General features: G+C 42.4%; 2 protein-coding genes across 3 annotated transcripts in view; one reads left to right on the top strand and one right to left on the bottom strand.

The window, feature by feature from the left end:
• The first annotated feature begins 610 nt into the window (after positions 1-610).
• On the top strand, positions 611-7,335 carry NOPCHAP1 (NOP protein chaperone 1). Its single transcript, XM_039252885.1, has 4 exons — positions 611-770; positions 2,654-2,740; positions 4,648-4,784; positions 6,724-7,335. Exons 1-4 carry the CDS (start codon positions 659-661, stop codon positions 6,943-6,945), a joined length of 558 nt encoding a protein of 185 aa, XP_039108816.1. The 5' UTR covers positions 611-658; the 3' UTR covers positions 6,946-7,335.
• Positions 7,336-13,979: 6,644 nt separating this feature from the next.
• Positions 13,980-27,422, bottom strand: part of ALDH1L2 (aldehyde dehydrogenase 1 family member L2) — a 61,206-nt gene continuing 47,763 nt past the window's right edge. For both annotated transcript variants that reach the window (XM_039252883.1, XM_039252884.1), the window contains 7 exons: positions 27,229-27,322; positions 25,549-25,648; positions 24,845-24,943; positions 22,168-22,333; positions 20,553-20,658; positions 17,675-17,874; positions 13,980-15,954 (listed from right to left, as the gene is read on the bottom strand). In XM_039252883.1, the coding sequence (XP_039108814.1) occupies positions 15,899-15,954; positions 17,675-17,874; positions 20,553-20,658; positions 22,168-22,333; positions 24,845-24,943; positions 25,549-25,648; positions 27,229-27,322 (821 nt within the window). In that variant the 3' untranslated portion in view covers positions 13,980-15,898. The remainder of the gene's footprint in view (positions 15,955-17,674; positions 17,875-20,552; positions 20,659-22,167; positions 22,334-24,844; positions 24,944-25,548; positions 25,649-27,228; positions 27,323-27,422) is intronic.

Below are 27,422 nucleotides of genomic sequence, written 5' to 3'. Positions count from 1 at the left end.
GAAAAAAACGTTTTGTCCTTCCCTGAAGGATCTCCAGACAGAGTTGATTTTAAATAGAAAGAGAGTGAACTCAGTTTTTAAAATACATCAATCAGTGTTTTCAGTGCCTGCTGTCATTTCTCCCATAATTTTTTGTGCCCTACATTTTAGAACTTGGTTGTAATATAAAGTTTTTATTATGATAACAATAAGGAAGAGTTGCTCAATGGACACAGTTTCAGCTTTGCAAGATGAAAAAGTCAAGAGATCTTGTACATAACCATGTAAACACAGGTAACACTTCTGAACCGTACACTTTAAAATGGTTAAGATGCTAAATTTTATGTCGCGTATGTTTTTTTTAACCACAATCTAAAAATAAAAAAATAAAAGAACGAAGAGAAGGACAGCCCCATGGTGCGCTGTTGCCCGGATCGTTTGACTAAAATCAAGTTTTGCTAACTCTTTTATTCAGTGTCGGGGCCTCAGAAGGCCGAACCTTTTTTTTTCCCACCACAGGAATGGCCTCGAGGATCCACCAGGTGTCGCCCTGGCCGCGGGCTGCCCTATCCCCGCCCACTTCCGAGTTTCGTCCAATCGCGGCCTTGGAGCCGCCCCTGCCCGACTTCTTTCCTGCATCCGGGCCTGGGTGGGCTGGCCCTCAAAGCTAGCGAGGGGCATGGAGGTCGGCGGCGAGCGCCGGTCGGGCGGCTCTCCCTCTTCCCCTCGGGACTACTCGGGGATCTCGGTGTCTAAGGAGCTGCTGACGGCGGGAAGCGGCGGCTGCGGAGGTGACGGGCGGGCGGGTCGCGTCGGCATGCAGTGTTCACGTGCGGCGGGGGGCGTGTGAGCCGGGGGACCGGCTGGCGGCTCCCTGCCGGGGTCCGGCACTTCCGAAGAGACGCCCAGGGGTGGCCGCAGGACTTCAGCGTGACCGCCACGGCGTGGCTGGGGTTCGGAGGCCCCAGGGCGGCCACGCGGCCGCGGGCCCGGGGAGGTTCTTAGATTCTGCAGGGTAGTGGGCACCGACTCTGCGGAGCGGCGCAGCGGGACACCTCCCCTAAGCGGGGGTGGGGGGGAGGGGGGTTGAGGAGGGCCTGAGGTCGGCTGTCCGGGTCCCAGCACCTGGCGGATGGAGGGAGCAGGTGACTATTGTGGATTAACCCCCACACCCACCCCTCTGTGTTTACAGAACCACCCCTTAGTGCCTTTCCTCTCTCTTGTGGAGGGACACTTGGGTCCGGGAAAGCCACATAGGATTTCAGACACCGTAGTAGAGTTAAAAAGCATGGATTCAAATCCCAACTCCACTATGAAACTATAGGAGTGATTAACTATGAAACTATAGGAGAGTTGTTTACATTCTGGCGCCCCAGTTTTCACATTTGGAAAATGGAGGTAGTAGTACCTATTGAATTTATTTATTTATTTTTATAAGGAGAATGGGTCTAAGGGCTTGAGCTAATTCTCAGCTTGAAGACATTCAGTGAGAACCCAGAACATCCCAAAGAGTTATGATAAGAGCCAAAGCTTATGTAGTGCTTACTGTGGCCCAGGAATTAATTAACTCATTAAATCCTCACAAAAACCCTGTTCAGAGGATCCTTATCTCTTTTCTAAGTGAGAAACTGAGTCACAGTGTATCCTACAGATAAGTAACTTGCTGGAGGTCGTGAGGCTGGAAAGTGGCAAAATTGGGATTTGAATACAATCAGTCTAGCTCCAGACTGATGTGATTCTTTATGCTAATCCAATCGTTAGACCCAAAGTAGTAATAAAAGAATATTTGTTGAACTCTGCTTTGGGGGTGGACAGGATTTTTGTACTTGAGTGAAGAGGTTTTCCGGTTGTTGGAAACAGGGTGATCAAAGCCTTGAGTTTTGAAAAACTCAGACCCTGTCTTCTGAGCTCTGATGGGCTGAAGAGTTGGTTGATTTGGGGAGGAGTAGTGAGGGGGCCGAAAAGGTGTATGGGGGTGGGAGGGACAACAGAAAGTTTTCGAAGGGCTCATTTCTCTAGGTTGGACATCTTTTCTTTTCTTTTTTAATATTTATTTATTTTTGAGAGAGAGAGAGTGTGGGTGGGGGAGGTCCAGAGAGAGAAGGAGACATGGAATCTGAAGCAGGCGTTTGCCTCTGAGCTGTCAGCACAGAGTCCAACACAGGGCTCGAACTCACGTTAGGTCGTGACCTGAGCTTAGACGCTTAACCGATTGAACCACCCAGGAGCCCCTAGGTTGGACATCTTTAATGAAGGTCCACTGACAAGGCAGGTGTGCTTTATAAATAAAGGATTGCTCCAAGAGGTTAAATAATTTGTCTGATGAAACCACTTCTGGCTCCGCTTAACTATTAGTGTATCTGTACTGCTTCCTCTGTCCCTTTGTGGCAGAAACTCATTTGTCACTGATGGATTTCTGATCCACACAAATGCAGGTTAGTTTGCACTTAATGCTTAGCATCGGTGCCACGTGCAGATGTATGAGACAGGCCTAAGGAAGGGGAGCTGGGTGTCTGTAAAGAAGTAAAATGTTGCAGTGGAACTTGGAGGGCCTCTTTCTAAGAAGGTCTTGGGGACTTTGGAATGTTCAAGACTTGGGCGTGGTGGTGGCAAGTTTGCTCACCGGCTGCTGTCTCCTTACGCTCTAGTAAATTACGTGTCGTTGTGCTTTCAGGTATATGGGACAGGCTACTCATCAACCCCAAGCCTAATCACAGAAAAACTTCCACTCTTCAAACGGTTCGGATAGAGAGGAGTCCCTGTAAGTATCTTTCCCTCCCTTCATCTTACCCCTTTCTCTCTCTCAAGCCCTCTATGATGTTAAATTTTGCCCATTTAAGTAGTAGAGTGAACCCCAGTCTGGCCCGAGCTATTTGTCGTTGCCCTGGGACTGCTCAGGGGCTTAGTGTCTGAAGGAGTTGCTTACCATGTATTCCGACCGTAGAGTTTCATTTGAGTCTTTTTAAAAATGTTTTTCATGTCTTGTGATTGCAGTTCTGTGGGGCTTTGTATGTAAATAACGTCATTTCATCTTTTGGCAGCCCTGTTTTACAATTAAAGGCCATTTCTTGACCTTTACCACCTTCTTTCTTTTCATCTTCTGTCCTCCGGACATTTCAATCGTGTGTTGCATAGCTATGTCAGTGACTTTACAAGTTTTGAGAACTCACGTGCACAGTTATGTGCTGGACTTCTTTTGAGAGCTAATGCCGTTAGGCATACCTTGTTTATTGACTCCCCTAAGCACAGTATAGTTATTACCCCTGTTTTACAGATGAGTAAATTAAGGTTTTGATTATTTATTTATTTTGAGAGAGAGAGAGAGAATGTGCATGCATGGGGGAGGAGCAAAGAGAGAGGGACAGAGAATCCTAAGCAGGCTCTGTACTCTCGGAACAGAGGCTGACTCGGGGCTCCGTCCCATGAACTGTGAGATCATGATCTGAACTGAAATCATGAGTTGAACACAACCAATTGAGCCAGACACCCCTAAATTGAGGTATTGAATGGTTAAATTAACTTTATTTAGGACACCTGTGGTTGCGTATGACTAAACTCCAACTCCCATTGCCTTAAGCCAAAAAATAAGTTATGTTGGCCAGTTTGGTTGTGGGGACAGGGAGCAGCGATCTCAGGTACCCCTCCCCTCAGGTGCTCGCTGCCATCCGGGGTCTGCTGCCCTGACTCTTAGCTCTGCTTTCCTAGGTGTTGGCTAAATCTAGAACAGGCCCTTCCTACCCATGTGGCAAGCTGCCCAGTTTATCAGCAGCTCAACCAGTCATTTGCTCAGTACTCAGAAAGAAGGGATCTCTTTCTCCTCAGTTCAAGCCAAAGTCCCAGGGCGATCTCTCATTGGCCTGGCTAGGTCACAGTTTCGCTGTATGTGGTATTGAACCAAAGCCTGGTAACCAAAGCTGTGGAACAGCTCTGCATAGGGTAAGGCACAAGAGTGACCAGGAATGACAGAGCTTAAAAGGAAGGTGAGGGTTATGGGAAAAAAGGCAAACATGTTGGGTAGGTAGGAACAACCACTCCTTAGTTAACACGCCCAACGTAATTCAGGCAGGAGGTAGAACTGGGGTTCTGCGAATAACCTCGTCAGCCTGACGGCAAAGCCTCAGAGCGTGGTGCATGTAACTATTACGTCATACTTTCTCCTTATTCAGTTACTGTTGGTTGAATGCCAGCATTCTAGAAATGTGCAGTTCTGGGGATATACGAAAACACAAACATTGAGAAATATTCGCTAATTTGTGTAGTCCTATTGCTTTAAGGATTCAGGAAAAAGGATGGAAGTTTTTTAAATGGAAGAAATTTGAGATTTCTAAATTGTAGCTATTGTCATTAGGATTACTTTTTAAAAAAATTTTTTTAACATTTTATTTATTTTTGAGAGAGCATGAGTGGGAGAGGGGCATTGAGAGGGAGACACAGAATCCGAAGCAGGCTCCAGGCTCCAAGCTGTAAGCACAGAGCCCGACGCGGGGCTCAAACTCACAGACCATGAGGTCATGACCTGAGCTGAAGTCGGACACTTCAGCGACTGAGCCACCCAGGCGTCCCTGATTACTTTTGAAATCAGAAGTGTTTTATAGGAAATTCTGGATTTTAAAATTTGAAGGTTGGCCAAAGACTAACAAATATTGATACACTCTTTTTTCTCCTTAGTATTGGACCAAGTGCAGACCTTTCTCCCACAGATGGCTCAGGCGAATGAAAAGCTAAGAAAAGAAATGGCCGCTGCACCGCCTGGGCATTTCAATATTGAAGACATTGATGAGAGTCTTGGAAAAGTGATACAAATGGTAGCTATGCTTTGTTTTCACTTCATCAAGTAAAATTTACTGGTATGCCTCGTCATCTACGAGAGAGGACTTTCCCGTTTTAATTCCAAGTGTTAGTTTCCTTCTTGCAAATTCAGCTCACGTTTCCAGCACTGCGTGGGAATTCAGTCATTTTATTATTACGGATCTTACTGACCAGTAAGCTTCCTTGGGTGGAGCTTAGAACTTTAGTAATAGAGAATCATAGAAGGGCTTTTAAGGTCAAATAATACATTTGTTATCTTGAAGCATTAATTTACTAAGTGTCCTAAGTGAATTTTTTTTTCCATCCAAGCCTAAAAGAAGTAATCATAGTCTGATTGATTGAAAATGCAAAAATAAATGATGTGTTTAATGCAATAGCTGGTTACATAAGCCACGTGGAAAATCCTCTCAATTTAGACTCACATCTTACTTCTGCCCCGGGGTTGCCTTTATAACCCTTGTGTCTGGACAGAGCCAACGCCGTTGTTGAGAATAATAGTCCATTCAGCAGCAGCTCTGGTCATCGCTACCTCCAGAATATTCCCAGAGCCAGCCACTCTGCATGACGTCCGCAGCTGCCACCCTTGGTCCACGGAATCGTGGTCTCCCCGCTGGACTATTGCAGTGACCTCTCCACAGGCTCCCCTGCTTCTGCCCTTTCTTCTTAGAATCTGTTCTTCACACTGGGTGTGGCCCAGGCCCACGATCCCATCACATCTCTGATGAATTCAGTCCTTCCGGGGCCTGTGGGGTCTGCCTCCAGCTCCCCACCCCCCTTCCCTCCCGCCGGGCCCCCTCTTTCCTGTGCTCCCGCTCAGCCCCCTTGCTCCTTGGCCTGTTCCCTCTGTGGAGAAGGCTCTTCCCCACATTTCTGCAGCTTCCCTCCCTCTCTCTCTCCTCAGCTGTCACCTCAATAAGAGGCTTCTCCCCGATGGCCCGTTAGTAGCTTATCCCGTCCTGCTTTACCTTTGTTCATTTCCACTGCCCCACACTGTGCTTTCTACGTCGGTGTTCGTTGTTTTTCTTTCCCAGCTAGAACAGCGGTCAGCAAAGATCCTGTGGAAGGGGCCCGCTAGTAAATACTTCTGCTTTGTGGACTGTGCTGTCTCTTGTGACTGCTCATTTCTGCCGTTTTCACACGAAAGCACCTGTAGATGAAATGTCATGAATAGGCACATTTTATCAACGTTATTTATGGACACTGAGATCTGAATATATATAATTTTTATGGTTTATGAAATATTCTTTTGATTTTTTTTCCTACCACTGAAAACTTAAAAAAAGAAAAAACATTCTTAGCCCACAAGTTAAACAAAAGCAGGTAGTGGGCTGGGTTTGGCCTCCAGGCTGTAATTTGCCAATCCCTGCTCAAAAACCTAAGTTGCACAAACGTAAGTTGCAAGGATTTTGTTGCTGCTCTTGTGGAGTCTCTAGGCCCTAGTGTGGGGCCTGGCTCATGGTAGGACTTGTTAATATTTGGGAGTTTTTGCTGTTTTTTAGAGAGCATGCACACACGTGTGCATGAGCTGGGGAGGGTCAGAAGGAGAGAGAGAATCTTAAGTAGGCTTTGTGCCCAGTGCAGATCCCGAGATGGGGCTCGATCCTACGACTTTGAGATCATGACCTGAGCCAAAATCAAGAGTCAGGCACTTAACCCACCCAGGTGCCTTTATTAATATCTGTTGAGCACATATTGTTGAATGTGTTCAGGATATATAGAATCGGGTTGTGGGGGGACTCTTTAGACTTGTACTAAATGTACGTCCTTATGGTGGACTGTGGCAGCTGAGAGAAAAAAGTGCCATATTGTATTAAAAACACTTCTTGTCCCCTGTGCTTCAGTATTTGTGCTAAATGTTGGTTCTTCCCAGGGCTGTTATCACAAGTCTTTAGGCAACTGGCATGGAGTAAATTTCTCACATGGCGCTTTTGGCAGGATGTGGCCTTGTTTGAGATGAATCAATCCGATGCAAAAGAAGAGGATGGTTCAGAAGAGAGTTCGGAGGACAGCTCAGAGGACAGCTCCGAATCTGAGGAGGAAGATGACGGCACCTCTTCCGAAGTCACCATAGATAACATTAAGCTTCCTCATTCAGAAGAGGGAAAAGGCAAGATTGAGGTTTTGGACAGTCCAGCCAGTAAAAAAAAGAAAGAGTAAAATAAACGATCTCAGAAACGGGTGATCTCTGCCTGCTAATTCTGTGGAACAAGAACGTGGTCTGCTGGTTATTTTGCATTTCAGGTATCTGTGGTACTTTCATGTAATATTAGATGGTTTTTGTTTCTCAGAGAAACAGAAGCTACCTTTTAAAGAACTGAAATAGGAGCATCTGGGAAATCTTCTAAGAGCAGACCATAGTTGATCCCCTGCTAAAGAGATTCCCTTTAGAAAGCTTAGCTTTGTTATGGTGACAAATGAATGTGCTGGCATCTTCTTTCTTCAGCATAGACTTCAGAAATATCAAACTTATTCTAATGTAAAAGTACAAATCATTTGTTTTTGTATTAAATTTATTCTCTTGAATAACACAGTGTAGGTTTTTTATGGGATATTGTAAAGTCAGATTTGTTTGTTACCATCAGAGTGGGTTCAATGGGGGAGGGCTTTTTTTAAGAGAAAATTTTTTATAAGGAAAAGAATTATTTATATTCAGCTGCCCTCAGGCATATAGTTTCGTTTAAACACACACACACACACACACACACACACACACACACACAAGTCCTTTCCAGTTTGAGCTGGAAATCGGGTGCTCTGTGGTTTCATCATTATTGCTGACTCTCCAGCCACACGGTGCATGTAGAATTTACTGCTTGGAAAAAGTCACAGTTTTTTGTTTGTTTGTTTTTTCCTTTTTCTCCATAAGGCAGATTTTTTTTGATTGAGTGATTAAAGCTATTCTGCACAGTTGCCTACAGTTTAAAACCTGTCAAATGGAGAAAAGAGGGACATCACAGAAAAAATAGGGTAGGGGACACAAAGAGCTGTATACACAGCTGGTTTTCCCTTTCAGAGTCAAAATGACCCCATGCTGGCGTCGCCTTTCTGCCTCATCCTTGACCTTCCTAAATTTGTTTCAGATCTCATGGGACTGGCTTTGCTCAGGATATAGGCCTGAGGATTTAAAGGACTATCTCCAAGTGGGTTGAGCTGATGGAATTTGTGCCCTAAAGTTCTAGGTCTCTCTATTAACTGTTGCTACTCCTCATATCATCATCTTGTAAATGCTCTGAAGGAAATTCTCAAGGTTCTTTTTGGTATTTCCCATTGGAAATTGGAACCTGCTCTTCTGGGCTGTGCCTCGCAAAATGTATGAAGAAACAACCAGATCTGGAAATTAGATTCCTCAGCTAGAAAGGTTATTGTGCTATATTTTGTAGCACCAAACAACAGCGATGAATTTTCGGTGTAAATATTCAAAGATTGTCTCCTGCCAGCTATTATATTATGCCACATCATGGAAAGAGTTGCATTTGTCTGGTTTCCTACTTAGCGTGGCACATGGTGCAGAATAGGCACTGAATAGTGTTATCAAACAAATTAATGGATGTATGAGGGCATATTAGAAATTTTAAGCCATGGTAGGCTGCTCCTGGCAGGGGAATATGAAGGTGTAACTTCACAAGAAGTACAGCTTCATGGTAGAAATATGCTGAGTGATCAGTGAGAGACTAAGTCAGTCTAGAAATACACACCAGTGTGTAGAATATGAGTATTTCCCTCCTGCCATGGCTATCACATGCGTTACAGTGGGCCTCCCTATGCAGTGAGGGAAGTTGACTAAACTCAAGTCCTCTGGACATTCTCATGACCTAGTAGAAAAAAGAAAAACATGAAAATTTAATTTATGATAAAGATGTCATTTTAAGTGAATGTCAAATGGATGAATTATTTAGAGTACAATATTAGAACCGACTGTTTCAGAAAAGGTTAGATCTTGGTCTCATGCCATGTGCTAAGATAAATTATATGTGGATTAAAGATTTAAATAGAAATTAAATTATAAGGGTTCCATACTAAAATATGGGTGAATATTTAATAGTGAAATAATTTGTTTTTTCAGGAAGCAGGAGTCAAAAGCTTTTTGTTTTTGTTTTGTTTTAAGCAGAATGTCAAAGTCTGAAATCCGAAGGAAAAGAGCAAAAAACTCATTCACATAAATATTAAAAGCCAGAGGGAAGTAAAGAAATTTGAAAGGCAAGGGACAAATTGGGAAAAATATTTGCATTATAAGAAAGAATGAGCGTCAAGCTATAAAGGGCTCTTAACAAATTAGAAAAAAGTCTAATATTTTAAGAACGAAAAGGTCAAAGTACGTATTCACAGAAAAAAAAAAGTTTCAATACACATGAAAAAACAAAAAACAGAGAAACCAAGATTGTATTCTTCACTTACCAAATTGGCAGATGGGACACTAAGAGGTAATACTCCTGAGCCCTTTCTGTGCCACCCACTAGTGCGTTTCGTACTCAAGTCACCACCACTCAAGTATAAAAACCTAATCCGACCTGCACATTTGACGTTTGTGCGCTTTGCTGAGTGCATGTTATACTGTAATTTAAAAAGCCGTTTTGTTTGTCAGCAGTTTGCCCTTCAGTCTATGGGAAAGTAACATCACTGCTGTGCTTTGGTTGGTCCGACCTGTGCTTTCTCTGCCGGACGCTTGGGCGTGAGATGCGGCAGCTGTTTGGACAGCGGGTCTGTTCCTGCTAAGGCTCTTGAGGCGGTTCCCCGAGCTTGCTGGAACGCCGTCCCTCCGTGGCTCTCCAACAGTTGCAAACCTGAAAATCAGGTGTGTGGCCTTTGAAGCAAAAATTTCATTCTGAATGAATCTCCCATCTAGTCATAATACTTTAATTGTGCATGAAATATGGTGCTTATAAAATACCTGCCTTGCAAAGTAGCTCATTATTTTTCCTGTATCCTCTACCCCAGTAGGGAAAGACCAGAGAAGTTGACTTGTATTTCCCTCAGTGCCTAGCATAGGGGCTTTCACTTGGTTGAAATGTACAGTAAATGTTCATTAAACTGCTATTTCTCTCTTTATGTCAGTAAAGTAATTTATCTTAAGCTTTCGTGGTACTTGATCCAGAAGAAACAAGACAAGGTAAGCATGACTGGTAGACTTTTCCAAAAAATTTAATGCTGGAATTTTTGTGGTTGGCTCCCCTCTGCCGGGTCATTAGAAACCCTTGCCCGTGATTGGTTTGGGAATGAGCACGTGACACGAGCTTGGCCAGTGAGCAGTCTTGTTAGGAGACTTTTGGAAAGGAAAGAATTTCTCATTCCGAAAAAGGAGGCACATAAAGAGGTGAGAGAGGCCTGGATATTCTATGACTGGATAGGATTCCGGGTAGTCCTGTCAGATGGCCACAAACTCTTAAGCCTGCATGTCAAGTATTGCAAAGTGAAACAAAGGACGTCACTGAGTCATTGCATTAAATAACTGTAGATGGAACTATCACTAGACTTTGTTTTGTGACACAATTTCCTAAGTGTTCAAAAAACAAAAAACCACCACCTTAGGAGCTCATTCTGCTTGCGACCACTTCACAGGTGAGGCTAGGCCACTGGTGGAGCGAGGTTTAGTTCAACCTGTCACACCTGGCCACCGTGGGGCCTGTAGTCACTCTGCCACAAGCACAGATTCCAAAGCCATCTGGACCAGATCTCAGCCCGGCCACTTACCTCACTTTCCCCATCTGCAAAGTGGGGGTAACCATCCCCTCATGGGGTTTGGTAAGAAATGAGTGTGTTGATACACAGCATGTGTTTACAACAGTGCCCAGAAAATATGAAGTATTATGATGCTGGAGGAATAATGCACAGTGGTGGTAAGAATTTGGGGCAAAGTGTTCGGAACTTAACCTTAATCAACAGATTTTTTCATAAATTTCTGTATAAGATTTATTGCAAAGTTTAAAGTAACAAAAACCAACGATGTCCACCAATGGAGAACAAGTAAAGCCACTAAACATGTGAAGAAGCATTGTTTATTGACCCAGAAAGATGCTTGTATATTGTTAATTGGGGGAAAAAAAAAAAGGCAGCTAACAATGTACGGTAAAATATATTTTCATAGAAAAAGTCTGGCACAGTCTCCAGTATCTGTGGTTATTTCTGTGTGGGAAGTTTATGGTTGAATCTTCCCTTCCCCTGTGATGTATTGTTACATAATTAGGTATTATGCAATCGCTTAAAAAATCCACTTGGGTATTATTTGCATTAACAGCGATGATAATCACCCCCATCCACCATGTCTCATATCTGATGATCTCCTTTGATCCAGGTTGCCCTTGACAGCTCGCACTTTTGGACCCAGTTTGGTCTCACAGCCTGTCTCTAGCCACTTGCACGACAGCTCCTGCAGACAGTGACTGATATTTGGTGTGTGCTGCTGTTCACCACACGGGCCCTGATGTAGACATTGGCATTAAGAGCCATCCAGCTTGGTTGAGACTGGTAGCTTCACTGCTTAGAGTACCTGTTCTACAGTGAATAGCTGTGTGATTTGGGCAGGTTACTTCACCTCTTTCATTTGAAAGCAAATACTGATTGAGCTCCTTCTACGTATTAGGCGTTGTAGATGCAGCATTGAATAAAAGAAGCACCTGTTTGTGAAGCTTACATTCTAAGGGGACGACGCTGATGATAAGTAAATACATGCTAGGCTGTGATGAGTGCTACGAAAATAAGGCAGGGTAAGAAGAATAAATAATGACAGGCAGGTGAGGTATGAATGTGGGGCATACGTGCTAGAAGATTCGTCTCTAGTGAGACGGGACTGGAGGTGGGACAGGAAGGAGGCAGTCAGCCAGGAGCTTGTACGTAGGCAAAGAGCTGCAGGGAAAGGCAGTGGTGTGCTGGCGCTGGCTTCCACTTGGTCTGAGTGCACGCATCTCTGCAGCTTGAAATCCGCTTTGATGAGAGCATTTATACACAGAAGTTAGCAAATGCTCCAATAATTTATTTCCCCCCGAGAACCATTTGGTAAATATGTACCAGCACACCACTGGAAGCGGAATGGCAAGTGCGAGTGTTCTGAGGTTAAGAGTTTGGTCTGTCTGAGGAACATCAAGGCAGCTGGGACAACTAGACGGAACAGGAGGAAAATTCTTAGGAGATGAAGTCAGAGGTCGCAAGGAGCAAGATCGCTAGGACTTTGTAGGCCCCAGTGAGTACACTGGACTTGATTCTAATCGAATTGGAAGGTTGGAGCAGAGGAGTAACAGCATCTGACTTAGACTTTGAGCAGAATTACACAAGGAGGAATCGGGAAGACCAGCTGAGAGACCTGGGCGGTAGCCAGGGTCCGCAATGAGGACGGCTCGGTGGTGGTGGGGCCTCCACTTACTCATTTTTCTCAGACGTGAAGATTAACTAAGACAGCATTTACAAAGTGCTTAGCATAGTGTGTGGCGCACAGGAAACCCTCAATAAATGATAGCTGCAGTTACTACTGACCCGAAAAAAAAAAAAGGCCAATCCTGGGGGTGGGGAAGGGGTGCTCATACCTAGTTAGGAAGACAGATAATTTCAGCACCAAGGGTAAGCACTACGTTCCTCATAAGGGAGAGTGTAGAGGAGACCCTTAAATGGAGCTGGGGGTAGGAAGCCACAAGGGTGTGTGAGCAAAAGGGGACTGTATTAGCAAAGGCATGTGGAAGACGATTAGAAGGGCCTAGAGGACAACCCGCCTAGAGTGGCCACACCTCCCGATGCAGGTGACAGTCAGCTCACAGCTTTATCCTTTAGCAAAATAATCCATGATCTGAAAGAACAGTGGTAATTGTCTCAAAAAAAAATTTTTTTTAAGTAATCTCTATGCCCAACATGGGGCTCGAACTCACGAGACCCTGAGATCAAGAACCACACGCTCCACCTATTGAGCCAGCCTGGGGTCCGGAAGAGTGATAATCGAATTATTCCCTATGTTAATTAAATCACCTGGTAGGCTGTGGGTCATGACGCTCCAGTTCAAATTCACTGGGATTCCATGAAGGCTTTGATTCTGATCAGCAGTCAGATATAAAAACTCAAGCCGGTAGGAACTTTAGAACTCACTGTGGCAGAGGGTGTGAATCTCCAAGCCCGGGCTGTAGGAGATCTGCGAATCCCTTGAAGATACTTGCAGAGGGAGGGGTGCAAGGGAATTTGGGCCGTAGAAGTAGGACAGAGGGGCTCCACAGCTTTTATCAGATTCTCAGAGGTGTGGCCCAAAGAAGATTAAAAACACTGCTACCGAGATTAATAGGGGGAAAAGTCAGTCCTGAAGAATGGACAGGGTTTTGTTGTGTGCCATTTTATCTGTTATTAAAATATTTGATAAAGTGATATTTTAGTTCACATGAAATCAGTTAAAACACTACATTTAAAAGTGGTTCCTTTCTGGGCCACCTGGATGGCTCAGTGGGATAAGCGTCTGACATCAGCTCAGGTCATGATCTCACAGTCTGTGGGTTCGAGCCCCACATTGGGCTCTGTGCTGACAGCTCAGAGCCTGGAGCCTATTTCGGATTCTATATCTGTATTTCCCTCTCTCTCTCTCTCTCTGCCTCTCCTCCACTCCCACTCTGTCCCTCTCTCTCTTAAAAATGAACAAACATTAAAAAAATTTTTAAGTGGTTCTTTTCTAAAAGGGTATTATTTTAAGTGAAATACTCAGAGAAAGACAAATATCATATGATTTCACTCAAGTGTGGAATTTAAGAAACACAACAGATGGACATATGGGAAGGGATGGAAAAATAAGATAAAAACAGAGAGGGAGGCAAATCATGAGAGCCTCTTAAATACAGAGAACAAACAGAGGGTTGCTGGAGCGGGTGATGGGTGGGGGGATGGGCTAAATGGGTGATGGGCATTAAGGAGGGCACTTTTATTTTATTTTTTTTTTTTAATTTTTTTTAATGTTTTATTTATTTTTTTTTTTGAGAGAGAGAGAGAGACAGCGTGAGCAGGAGAGGGTCAGAGAGAGAAAGAGTCACAGACTCTGAAACAGGCTCCAGGCTCTGAGCTGGCAGTCAGCACAGAGCCCGACGCGGGGCTCGAACCCACGAACCGCGAGATCATGACCTAAGCGAAAGTCGGACGCTTAACCGACTAAGCCACCCAGGCGCCCCAGGAGGGCACTTTTAGGGATGAGTGCTGGGTGTCATATGTAAGAGACAAATCACTGAGTTCTCCTGAAACCAAGACTACACGTATGTTAACTAACTTGAATTTAAATAATAATTTTTTCAAAAGTGGTTCCTTTCTAATAAGGCTTTCGTCATTTTATTCAAATATGAACTGTCAATTTAGACTGAGAATATTCATTCCAATTTAGAATTCCAGCCATGCCAAGCTCTGATTGTAAACGAGCCACTGTATAATAAAAAATGCTTAGAGGCCAAATATGCTCTATTGATGCCAGGATCACGCCTGATATTCTTCCCTTTGGATGTTTTCTGCCTCTGATTTGGTTTGTTGGTTGATTCCCTACATTCCCTTTAGGTTAAGTTGCTGACTCTCCAAAGTACCAAGTATTACCTAAGGGCTTCTTCAAAGCCAGAGATAGGAACATTTGCTGAAATTTTATAAAAGGAGGAATAATAGAAGTTAATTTCTCCGACCATCTTCCATTGAAACTGTGATCCAGGAATTCACCTTCCACTCACACGTGGATGGTGATAATTTGCTCACCTAATATTTTTGTCTGACAACAGTCAACCTAGTGAGTCCTGCATGGATTATAATAATTCCCATCTCTCAGGCCCGGACTATGGTCCAAATACCGTGTCAGGTGTGTTCTGCGTATCATTCAATTGACTCCTTCCAGCCCCTAATGAGGTAGAGACTTTATCCCCATTTTATAGATGCCACGGCTCTGAGATATCAGGTTACTAACTTGCCCGAGAACACACAGTCAGTGATCACACAGCAGATCCGGTAGGTAGAAAAATGGAAAACGGGATGTCCTAGGAAGAATGAATGAGTTGCAGAAAGAAAGGCAGTCATTTTCCTTGGACCACTGCCAGTTTTCATTATATGGCATTTTCCGGTGCTGCTGCATCAAGCACTGGGTCAGAACAATGGAGGATAGGAATCAATGACTCCTGAAAGGGGTTGTAGGAAAATTAATTCATCTGGTTAGCTTATCTCAATATATTTTTAAAATAGTGATGGGGGAAACAAAGTGAACTTCTCTTGAGCACCACGAACAAAGCACAGGGCAAGGTACTTCTATTATTGCGTTGACTCCTCCAAAATAAGGCTCCTGAGGAAGGCATTGCTAGCATTACTGTCTATCCCCATTTGACAGATAAGGAAACTGAGGCTCAGAGAAGTTGTGTAAGTTTCCTAAAGTCACATGACAGGATGGTATGATATGGACCAAGCTCAGCCTCCAAAGGCTACTGATATTCTATATCATGCTGTAAAATTCACTTTTTAAAAGCTATTTATTAGAATTTAAGCTATTTGGGGCCAGAGATAACGTCATTAAATTTTGTCTACTCCTCAGAACATTACATAGTACCCCAGACCTAGAAGTACTCAAGAACTGTTTGTGGGTTGGGTACCCTTCATGGTGGGTTGAAAAATAGAACATCGAAAGGCACAAAGATGTATCTTATTTCCAAATATGAAAAAAAAATTCATTTCACATTCCTTCCAGGATATACTATTCCTTGAGAACAAAATTATAGAAAATCTTTTTAATAGCTCCATAGGTATCGTTTGGAGGTTAAAATCTGCACACATTATGCAAAATTTCCCCCAAAATGCACCTCGTGTATTACAACTGGCTGATACTGACATTTTTCAAGATGAGCAACGGCTAGATTCGTCTTGGGGAGAAAAAGCAGCTTGGCAGTTTAGAAATACGTGTGATACACAACCTACTCAAATCTCAACAACTACAAATCGTTTGAAAGTATAAAAGGTATAGTAGAAAACACTCAGGCACAGGTGTAAATGCTTAGACATGGAGCCTGACCCTCTTGATGGTCCATGTGTGTGTTCTTCAACTCGCGGCTGATGCCTCTTCCCTCAGCGCATCCAGGCTTCCTAAGTGTGTCAGGAGGTGAGGAGGGGGCTGTCTGCAGAGGGCTCCCGACGATAGTGCTCACTAGTATTCCAGCGTCACTGTCTTGGTTTTGAGGTATTCGTTTAGGGCCTCCTCACCTAGGGAAGAGAAAAGCACTTCCTGGGGCATTGTTCATAAGTGGATGTGATGTCACCGGACTTTTGGACCCCAGTCTAGGTGTTATCGATCACTGAGCAGCTAGGATGTGGCCAAAGCCAAGTCTTATCAAACTGTAAAAGTTCATGTGAGTCACCTGGAGACCTTGTGAAATGGGAGATTCTGATTAAGTCCAGTGGAGGCCCTGAGGTTATGCATTCCTAGCCATCACCTGATGGTGCAGATGCTCGTGGTCCATGGACCACACCTTGAGGAGTAAGGGCTTAGCCCACCCATCAGGTCCACTGAGGAACCCTGTTGGCTTGGTCAGTCCCCACCACAGACCTTTCTCCCTTATTTTCCTGCCTGATGACAAGCTCTTCTCTCTATCCTTTGCCCATTTAGGCTGAAGAGAAGTGGCCAAGATACTGTCCTTTGGATTATATTACATGTAGCAGAATTGAGCAGAAGAAAGGAAGGTTGAGACCCTTTGGTGTAATCTTATTTTAAAGATAAGGATAATGCAGTTTTCCCTTACATTTTATACAGAAGAGTATATCCAGGCAAAAAACAAACACAAATAAATAACTAGGTTTGCTCTCTTTTTCTATTCTATTTTGAGCTGGTACAATTGTCAATTTCTACGGCAGTGAAAGGGCATGAATACCGAAAGTGCAACTAATGAGTATATGATCTCGGAAGTTGAGCTAATTAGGGAGAGAAAGAAACTATTTAGGCAAATTCTATTGTTTTATAATAAACACTCTTTACCTTTAACTCAGTGGAATTTAAAATGAGGGCCACTTTTATTGCTGTAAATACATTACCAAAAGTGACCAGGAAAGAGTAGATGTAAAAATACCCCCAAATTAACCAAATTTATATTAGTGGACCGTAGTTTCAGTAAACCACGAACATTTCAGTTTTTGAAACAACATGCCAGACTGAGGTGGGGAGTAAGAATATGGGCTCTACAGCTAGACTGCCTGCTTGGAATTCTCCTTCCAGCGGTGGCTGGCTGTACGACATTGGGCAAGTTACCCAACCTCTCTGAGCCCCAGTTTCCCCATTTATAGAATAAAGATAATAATGGCACTTACCTCCCAGGACTATTGTCAGGATGGCTTGTGCTATTACAGGTAAAGTAGTTAGCATAAGATCCCGTCTATACGTAGGTAGTATTCAAAGTAAGCCATTACTTGAAATGTGATAGTGTCATTGCCCACAAAAAATTACCTTTTGGACTTTTTTGCAACTCTAAATATGAGTTCCCAGGCTCCCAGAAAACTCTGCCAGTTGCAGTATTGATTCTGAGAGACCGCCAAGCCACTTACAGACAAGATCTATTCTTGGAGCTAGCTGAGGAGTGCCCTCCACCCATTTCTCTTTCTTGACTCCACTTCGTCCCATGAAAGCTAAACCAAGTTCATGCTGAATGTCAGGTAAAAGGCCAAACATAGTTTAGCTAAAAGATCCTTTCTTTTCAACACTAATCTTTTAAAAACACGTTCCTTTTAAAGTGCCGTTTGTGTACTTGTCTGAATGTATGTTAAATAAAAATGTTTACCATTAAAAAACAAGTAGTGCCCATATAAAACCAGAGACAGCTGCCATATAGGAAACGTCCTTCAAAGCAATACCCCAGTGTTGCATGAAACATAAAGCAGACTTCCATGCAACAGGGCAAACCAAGGGAACCTGCGGTAGAAAAGCAGAGCTTACCTAAGTCTTTTCCGAAGCCAGATTGTTTCACCCCACCGAAAGGGGCGGCCACATCCGTCTTGTTGTAGGTGTTAACAAAAACCGTTCCCGCTTCTAGTTTCTCGCTCACATACATGGCCTTATTGATGTCTCTTGTAAAAACCCCCGAGGCCAAACCGTATTCCGTGTTATTTGCTCGCTTCAGCACTCCATCGATGTCCCTGCGAGATGTTTTTAGGAAGACAACATATCACTGAACGCAAAGCAAAACACTCTCATGTCATGTTCTCCTCTTTTCCCTCTGCATGCTAGGGACGGAAAAGCGTTACTGCCAACTTGCTTGAATTTTTATAAGAGAAATATGCCCGGCTTACACCAAAAGATACTCCCAACAAGATACTAGATCTCTAGCATTATACATTTCATATATATATCATGTGACACCTTTTAAAATCTAATCTGAAGTTATCTTTTCCATTTTCTTCTTGGTTCTCCTTCACAACCTCCCACTTCCTCCCCTCTCCCTCGAGTCCTACCTGGATATATTCTCAGTGCACTCCCCATCTCCTCCCCTCCTCGCCAGATTTTTGCATACAGCTCAAGGCTCATTCGGTGCCTCACCCTGAAGCCTTCCCAGTTCCCACCAGTGCCAGCAGGGTGTAGTGGCTCTGTGAGTGGGCTCTTGACCTTGGGCAATTGACTTCATCTCCGCATGCCTTTGTTAATTGCAAAACACGGCAATAATAATAAAAGACCCATTCTTGTTTTCGCAAGGATTAAATGAGCTAATAGTGCCTGGAACACAGTACATGCTCAATAAAAGTCAGCCATAATCAGGGAGCACATATTCCAAATTCAGTATTTTGATTCACCTCTTTCTACCTCCCAGCTACACTAGAGGCTCCCTGAAGGCAGGAACGACATTGTATTCTTCTTTATACCATGGTGTCAGATCATCAAATGAGAGTGAATTCAATTAATAAAATTCCATAAAAGGAGAGCAACGTTACTCCTTAAATCATGATTCCCCTGCCTTTTGACTCCACGTGTGTGCCCTCTCAGGAGATTGGAGCCGTGACCCTGCTCACCTCTCGGCTGGGACCAGTTCCAACGTGTCTGTCATGGTATGAGTATCTTATCTTTAAGAGTGTCATCCTAATGTTTGAAACTGCATGACTTTCTACAGCACGGCCAATAAGTACAACCCGAGTATTTCATCTGGTGCTCGGGCCAAGAAAGAGGCTCTGTCCCCAGACGGGAGGAAAAACTAATTGTGCAGGGCTTTTAGGACGCAGCACAGGTTTCAGTGTGGTGGCTTCTGAAGAGAATTTCCAAGGTAATCTTGGCTACACATGACTTTAAACTCGCACAAGAAATTTGGAACTGAACTTAGAGTGAACTGAGGCTCTGCTAAAACGCTCACGCTTCTTGATGCACCGCACGTGGTAGGGACTCAAATATTTATTGACTAGCCTAAGGCAGAAAGATGGCTTTATGCCATTATTTGTTGGGGACTATCAAGATGACACAGCTTCATAAGACACCTGGGCCTACTTCTAGGATAACAAGCATGCCAGGGGCAACGGCACAATAGCAAACATGTCTTATTTAATCTTTAGAATGACACAACAGGATAGATGCTATTAATAACATCACAAAGAAACCAAGGCTCAGAGTGAGTAAGTAACTGGCCCTAGCCCACAGAGGCAGCCAGGTGCAGAGGCAGGCTGTAGATTCTACCCGCTGCGGCTGCCTTCGACCCTCTGTGGTTAATTGCCCATGTCCTTGTCTGTCTCCCCCATTCAGCTGGTAAGCATCTCAAGGACAGGAACTGTGACCTTTCTGGTTTATATCCTATAAACCTGGCTTCTAAAATCTGCGTGGTTAACACAAAGACTATCCTACGGGAGGAATTTATGAGGAAAAGAAGGTTAATAGGGCATCCTTGGCTCAGTGTGCCACATCAGAAGTTTGCTTACTATAGCTTAGTGTCCCCAAATATATCTTACAATATGTCTATCAAAGATCAAGAGGGCCGGCTGGGTGGCTCAGTTGGTTAAGCGTCTGACTCTTGATTTCGGCTCAGGTCATGATCCCAGGGTGGTGGGGTTGAGCCCTGCATCGGGCTCTCTGCTAAGTGAGGACCCTGCTTAAGATTCTCTCTCTTTCCTCCTCTTTCTGCCCTTCCCCTTCTCTCTTTCTCTCTCTCTCTCTCTCAATAAATAAATAAATAAATAAACAAACAAACAAACACGGAGTCCTTGGAACTTGGTGTTCTATTTTTTCCACTCATTGTTTGAAGGAAAATTCAAGCCAGAATTCTGAAGAATTTTGCACAGTATACCATGAGAGTCTATTGTATTAAATATTCTTGTATGAGCTCAGTTACCACATGACCCTCTTTGGTATGCTAAACACTTTGGAAAGCTTCCTGTACTGCCACAAACCAGTATATAATTTATAGTTGATTATATGGTGATTGTGGACATTTCTGTAAAAAGCTGAGTGTTAGGCTCTTAGGTGCATAATCCTCTCTGAAGGCAGAACTCTTTCCTTGAGAAAATCATGTGTTGCCTTCCCTGGGATCGTGAATGTGAAAACTAGTTTCATTATTCTCCATTATTTATCTTGTTCCAGAGACGTTGTAAGCATTGATGTACAAAAACTAAAATTTAGTCAGCTAAAATTCCATACTGTCAGCCATTGACTTAAGCTCAGAAGCAAGAATATATAACCACCCACGTTGGTCAGCCTTCTCTCCTAGTTATTTAAGTCAATTATTGTCATATAGTTGAGAATTACATGTTCACTGATTTTACGGTCTGTAAAATCAGCACAATGGCTGAGGCAAAAATACTTATCTAGTTAAAACCTGTTAAATTGTGCCTGAAAAACATACCCATTTTGGAACTTAGAAATGACCATAATAGGCCCAAATGACTCCTCTTTGGCAAGGTACATGTGATCTTCCACATCTGTGAACACAGTCGGTTCCATAAAAAAGCCTATTTGAAAAACAGGAAAGATGATCAATTATAGGGTAATTAATTTTTAATTAATAGTTTGCTCATTTAATTACTTTATAATTTTTTTCTTCCTTTCTGGATCAATAAAACCAAGACAACTTTCATTTTCCTATTTAGTGTTAGCATTCCTACATTCTTATTTTTTAATCTATTGACAAAATTTCAAGCATATGTTAAAGTAAAGAAAGTAATATAGTCAATCGTAAAATAAATATTTACTCCTATTTTGCTATCTTGGATTCATTTTTTTCCTTGCTGAAATAATTGAAAGCAAAGTCCAGAGATTACAATGTTCACCTTCAAGTATTTCAGTACAAACCTGTAAAAAAAAAATGACTTTTTTACTTCCCCACAGTACATGATCACATCTAACAAAATGAGTGCTAATTCCTTCTTCATGATTTATATTTCACATTTTTTTTCTCAAAAGTATGTTTCTTACAGTTGATTTGCTTGATTCGGGCTTCAAATAAGTTCCACACGTTGCATTTACTTGTTGGATCTCTTAAGTATCCTTGAATCTAGAACCTTTCACCCCTATTTTTCATGCCATTGACTTGTTAAACACATGGAGTCAGTTTTCCTGCAGAATACGTTGCATTTAGATTTGTCTTTGTGACTCTGGGATGATATTTAATTTGTCCCTCCGTCCAGGTGCCTGGGCGGCTCAGTCCGTTAAGCGGCTGACTTCGGCTCAGGTCATGATCTCACGGTTTGTAGGTTGGAATCCTGCGTTGGGCTCTGTGCTGACAGCTCAGAGCCCAGAACTTGCTATGGATTCTGTCTCTCTCTCTCTCTCTCTCTGCCCCTCCCCCACTTGTGCTCTATCCCTCAAAAACAAATAAATGTTAAAAAAATTGTTTTAATTGTTCCTTGATCCCCTTTATTTCTCATACATGGAAAGTTTGACCTAAATTCACAATTAGATTCAGGCTAAACATTTTTGGCAAGAACACCGCAGAGGTGACGCTGTGTGGTACCTGTTGCGTCCCACAGGAGACACGTCATCCCTGGATGTCCTGCTTTCATTGTTGCTAAGAAGGACCAGAGGCTCCCAGCTGGTGACAACTTGACTTCTCCATCTTAAGACTGTATTTTTCTCCTTGAGCCTGGCAATAATCCTGGGCAAGAAACTCTGGTACCTTGTACATATTCAGCTAACCCCCCTTCCCCCCCCACCGATCCCCGTCAATCTCTCTGCTGATAACTTTAGCCTCCCTTGATAACTGCCTGAATCGACCATTTCATTCAATTAGGGGTGCAAAGTGGTGATTTTTCTATTCTATCATTTTTTTCTACATTAATTAGCAGGCACTCTTCTGTTAAAAAAAAAAAAAAAAGTCTCCTTTATCAGCCACTCAGTGTACCCAGACTTTGGGTTCATACAGGAAACACAGACAAATGTTACCTTTCCCCTGCTAATGAGCAATTTGCAGAGGAAGGTGTTGGAGCACAATCCCGGTATGCCTCCTGTGGAGGTGGTCTTACCTGGCCTTTGGACTTGTCTTCCCCCGTACACCAAGGTGGCCCCCTCTTTCACTCCAGCTTCACAGTACTGCAGAAGCTTTTCCAGATGGGCCTTATGATTTTGGGGCCCGTGATCAGTAGATCTGTCAAGTGGATCACCAATTTTCATCTTTTTAATTTCTTCCACCTGTTTGTCACCCAGTTCACAAAACACAATTCACTGTTAATAATAATAATGGATACCCTCGGTTTAGCTTCCACCATGCGGTGGCTGTTGTGCTAGCTGTCAAAAGATGTGCTATCTTCTAGTCTTCACGGAAGCACTGGAATTGGGTATTTATTAACTCCATCTTACAGATGAAGAAACTGAGGCTTAGACAGGGTAAGTGATTATCACACACAGCCACTGAATATAGTAGAGCTTCCCTGACTTGAAAGCCCAAGCTGTTAACCACTGAGTTCTAATAGACCATAAGCTACGTATGTTATATTCAAATTATCCTGAGTTTTTATCCATTAAAATAACAAACCCAATGTTCTGGAATTTTTGTTAATAGAGCACAATTTTACTCTTCTGGGCAGAAGAATTTCTAAAATGGCCATGTTGTTATCTTTTTTCTCCCCTGAAATGTGGGCAACTGCCCTTATGGCATTTTCACGGTATAGCCATGCCAGAGGAATTGCTAGAATGTTCCGATAAAAAGCCATATTTATTGTGCAATGTTCACCAGAGGCATGTCTTTGTAATCATTCCCTATGCATCTCACTTACCTTAACCTACTTTTGCATTTTCTTTTTTATGTATCTTTAATGTGTATTTATTTTTAAGAGGGGGGAGGGGAAGAAAGAGAGAGGAACAGAGGATCCGAAGCAGGCTCCGTACTGACAGCAGACAGCCCCATGTGGGGCTTGAACTCATGAACTGTGAGATCATGACCTGAGCCAAAGTCAGATGCTTAACTGACTGAGCCACCCAGGCACCCCTGCATTATCTAATGTTAAGTCCATTTCCAGTAAGAAGAAAGAGTGAGAGTTACCATGACCCAATAGGGCCATGAATTTGCATTTAGGCCTGGCAAAAATCCCTCAGTAAGTACTCAAGAAATAGCTGCTGAGTGAGTGAATGAATACAGATTACATGCATATAAAACATGTTTCTTGATGGACTGATAATAAGGTAGACTCTTGACATTTCTGGTCTCAGCATTTGAAATATCAACAAACTGTAATTGTGAAAGCTCTGTAACTTGTATTTTACCAAGGTACAAAACTGAATTACAGGGGTGCTCAGGAGGTAGCCACTGCCCACCGCCTGCCTGTCTGCAGGTCTTATTTCCTTTTCTTTTCTTTTTTAACTTTTTAAAAAAATGTTTATTTATTTATTTTGAGAGACAGCACAAACAGGGGAGGGACAGAGAGAGGGAGAGAGCAAGAGAGGATCCCATGCAGGCACCACGATGTCAGCACAGAGCCTAACATGGGGCTCGATCCCGTGACCCTGGGATCATGACCTGAGCTTCACTCAAAAGTCAGATGCTTAGCTGACTGAGCCACCCAGGCACCCTTGGTCTTCCTGTTTTCCATTCTCATGAAGAAAGAATGCCTTTTCTTCTTGGGAATGGGGAGAAGGAATTGACTCTGAAAGAAAGAAGCCAGTGCTTCTTTTTCAAATAGAAACAAATTCATGATTACTGTTACCATAATAATAGCATACTGTGTTATAGTTTAGATTAGTTTAGCCACACAGTTCATGTTAATAGTTCTACAAATGGCTTCTTTTGGTCTTATGTGTATAAAATCATGACCAATCTATAGGAGGTATGTATGTGTGTATTTATCTATATATTTCAGTGGAGGAAATGAGCGGCTATCCTATTAACTGTATATTGATGATTTGCAAGGATCCAGTAGTAGATCTCTCTTAGTCAATTCAGAAATTTAAAATAATCTAGGAGTATTTTTCCCATAAGTCTCAAGGATATAATTTACTATAAATGCAGAGCAAGGTATAGGCAATGAAAACTCTTAAGGTTTTTTTTTTTTTTTATAGAGACCGATACCTTTCCACTACAAAAAATTGCAAACACATATAAAAGTAGACAATATAATGACACTCCATGTACTTACCACCCAGCTTCAACAATTACCGACTCTTGGCCAATTTATTCCCCCACTCACTTCTTCCCCTCCTGTGTTACTTTTTTTTTTTTTAATGTCTATTTGTTTTTGAGAGAGAGACAGACTGACAGATAGACAGACACAGTGTGAGTGAGGGAGGGGCAGAGAGAGAGGGAGACAGAATCCAAAGCAGCCTCCAGGCTCTGAGCTGTCAGCACAGAGCCCGCGAACCATGAGATCATGATCTGATCCAAAGTCAGATGCTTAATGGACTGAGCCTCTCAGATGCCCCTAGCCTCCTGGGTTATTTTGAAGCAAAATCTACACATCATATAATATCCCCTGTAAATATGTCAGAAAGTAGCTCTCCAAGGTAAGGGCTGTGTCATTTAAAATATATATGTAAACCAACTTGACAATAAATTATACAAATAAATAAAAGTAAAAATAAAAAATATGTTATTTATATATGTGGCACAGTACTAGTATCACACCTAAAAATTCATCACTGATGCCAGAAGTACTTTTCAGATAAAAGTAGTTTCTGCACGAGTCAGAAAGAAATCGGAAGATGCCTTACCACTCTCGTCACAAATTCGTCGTGGATGGCTTCTTCCACAAACAACCGCCCAGCTGCAATACAGTTCTCTCCTTTGTTGAAAAATACTGCCCCCATGCCCTTCAGCAACAGAAGAGACAATATTAACAGTACTTCCGATTGTCCTAAGATGGCCCACACTAAGAATTAGATGTTAATGGAAGACAGCAGGAAAACAAAGAAGTCAGAGAAAAATACAATGCCTTGGCCTCGCTGAGGAAGAGAATTGTTTAGGGATACTCAGTTTTGATCTAGCACGATCTTAGGGATTTTGTTTTCCCCTTTTGGGTCCAGGAGCACTAAAAAAAAAAAAGTGTGTGTAACAGAAAGGATACACCACAAAGAACCCATTTTGCAAGAAAATCTACATTATTCGATACACTTAAATGTAACACTGGTATCCCAGATTTTGCTTTTAAAATCTTGACATCAGTTTGTATAAATCATGAATGTTTAGAAAGACTCTCTTGTCCCCCAAGTTTTAAATACAGCTTAATGATACAAGTGTCAAGATACTGGTTTTTAAATGAAGTGCTTTAAGCAGTCCTGAATCTAAGCATCAAGAGAATGGCTTCTAGTTATAACCAGACAAAACCAAATCTCATTTTGAAATTTCTGATAAAAAAAGGAGATGAGACAAGTGTTAGAAGCAGGCGCCTCTTTGGGGAGATTTGTCCCCCTCTTACCATTCGCACGGCCTTGTCAAGTTCACAATCATTGAATATTATAAGTGGGGATTTGCCACCAAGTTCAAGGGAAACTTTCTTCAAGTTGCTCACAGCACAGCTAGAGGAAAATAAATGAGAAATGAGCATTCTCTCACGCGGGCCTTTTTAACAATAAATTACCACTTAGCGTGGAAAATATAATTGAGCCTCAGAAATATTAAGAAACTTGTTTAAAGACAAGACACGAACGGTAGAATGATGGTAACTGTTGAACCCTGGTGCTGAGCACATGGGAGTTCATTCCACTATTCTGTGTGCTTCGTACATATTAGAAATTTTCCATAATAAAAAGTCTTTATAATTCTGTGATGTAGTAATTAGAGATCCTCATGGATAAATTTAGATCCTTTAAGAAATATGATTATATAAAGGCCTGACAAGGAATTTAATCTCTACCCAGATTCCTGAAGCATTAGGGAAACAAAGGATCAATTTTTAGAAGTATATTATTTATTTCCCCTTACTGGCAAAAGTATTGCTACTTAAAACATTAAAAAATACCCCCAAAAACTCACAAAGAAGGAAACAAATAAGAAAATTCCATTCCATGTCTCAGCATCCATATTTTTACCATTTTGATATATTTATTTCCAGTTTGTGTCCAACCATAGACGTTGCCCTATTTAACAGGGGTACAATCATGCCATATATACAGTTTCATACTTTATTTTGCTTTCTATTTACCTTTTAACAACATTTTTCAATATTATTAAAAATTCTCCATGAACATGATTGCACAGCACTCCATTACACTGACTCAATTTTTTTTTTTTTTTTTTGTGAGAGAGAGAGAGCACAAGCAGAGGAGAGGGCCGGGGGAGAGAGGGAATCCCAAGCAGGCTCCATGTTCAGCTCAGAGCCCAGCACGGGGCTCAATCCCACAACTCAGGGATCATACCTGAGCTAAAATCAAGAATACATGCTTAACCGACTGAGCCAGCCAGGTGTCCCTATACTGACATACCTTAACCATGCCTTATTTTGGACATTTAGATTGTCTGCAATTTTTTAAAAAACAAACGTTACTGCTTTTTAGGAATTCATTTTATAAATAATCCATATTTGCCATTTACATCACTTCAGTTTCTTACTTATGCTCCGAAACCAATTAGGTCCACAGCTTTTGTATACAGAATTTTTTGTTCCGTATTGTCATAGCTACCAGTAGGGTGTAGAATTCCAATATGGCTCTAGTTTTGACTATGGGCTTTATGCTTTGGGAAGTATTTTATTATATGAAAATATCTCAATATCCTGCAGTGGTAAGTAGATTTCTCTTCTAAATCTGATGTGGGTTTTCTCCCTCCAAATGTATTCTCTTTTTATTAAGTTTATTTATTTACTTTTGAGACAGAGAGAGAGAGAGAGAGCGCACACAAGTGAGAGAGGGGCAGAGAGAAGAAGAAACAGAATCCCAGGCAGGCTCTGCACCATCAGCACAAGAGCCCGATGCATGGTTTGAACTCACGAACTGTGAGATCATGACCTGAGCTGAGATCAAGAGTCAGATGCTTAACTGATTGTGCCACCCAGGTGGCCCCCTCCAAATGCATTCTATCTAAAAAAAAAAACCAAAAAAGCCAAACGAAAACCTGGTTTACTAGGATCTGCAGCAAATCAACACACTAAAACCAATACCTCTTCATGATCTGTTTGCCAATAGCAGTGGACCCAGTGAAACCAAGTTTCCGGATATCAGGATGTTCAGAAAGGCGCTGCCCGGCTATGCCACCTGTAGAATTAGGGAAGAAAACATGAATTAAAACATCATTCAAGTTCTTATGGTAAGAGTGACTTCGAATTCATTGAAGTAGACTTCTAAGCTTTCTTAG

This window comes from Hyaena hyaena, unplaced genomic scaffold (assembly GCF_003009895.1).
Source record: "Hyaena hyaena isolate Hyena2069 unplaced genomic scaffold, ASM300989v1 scaffold_432, whole genome shotgun sequence".
In the NCBI taxonomy this organism is placed as follows: Eukaryota; Metazoa; Chordata; class Mammalia; order Carnivora; family Hyaenidae; genus Hyaena; species Hyaena hyaena.
The sequence above is the reverse complement of the archived record's forward strand: the minus strand, read 5'-3'. Positions and strand labels throughout refer to the sequence as shown.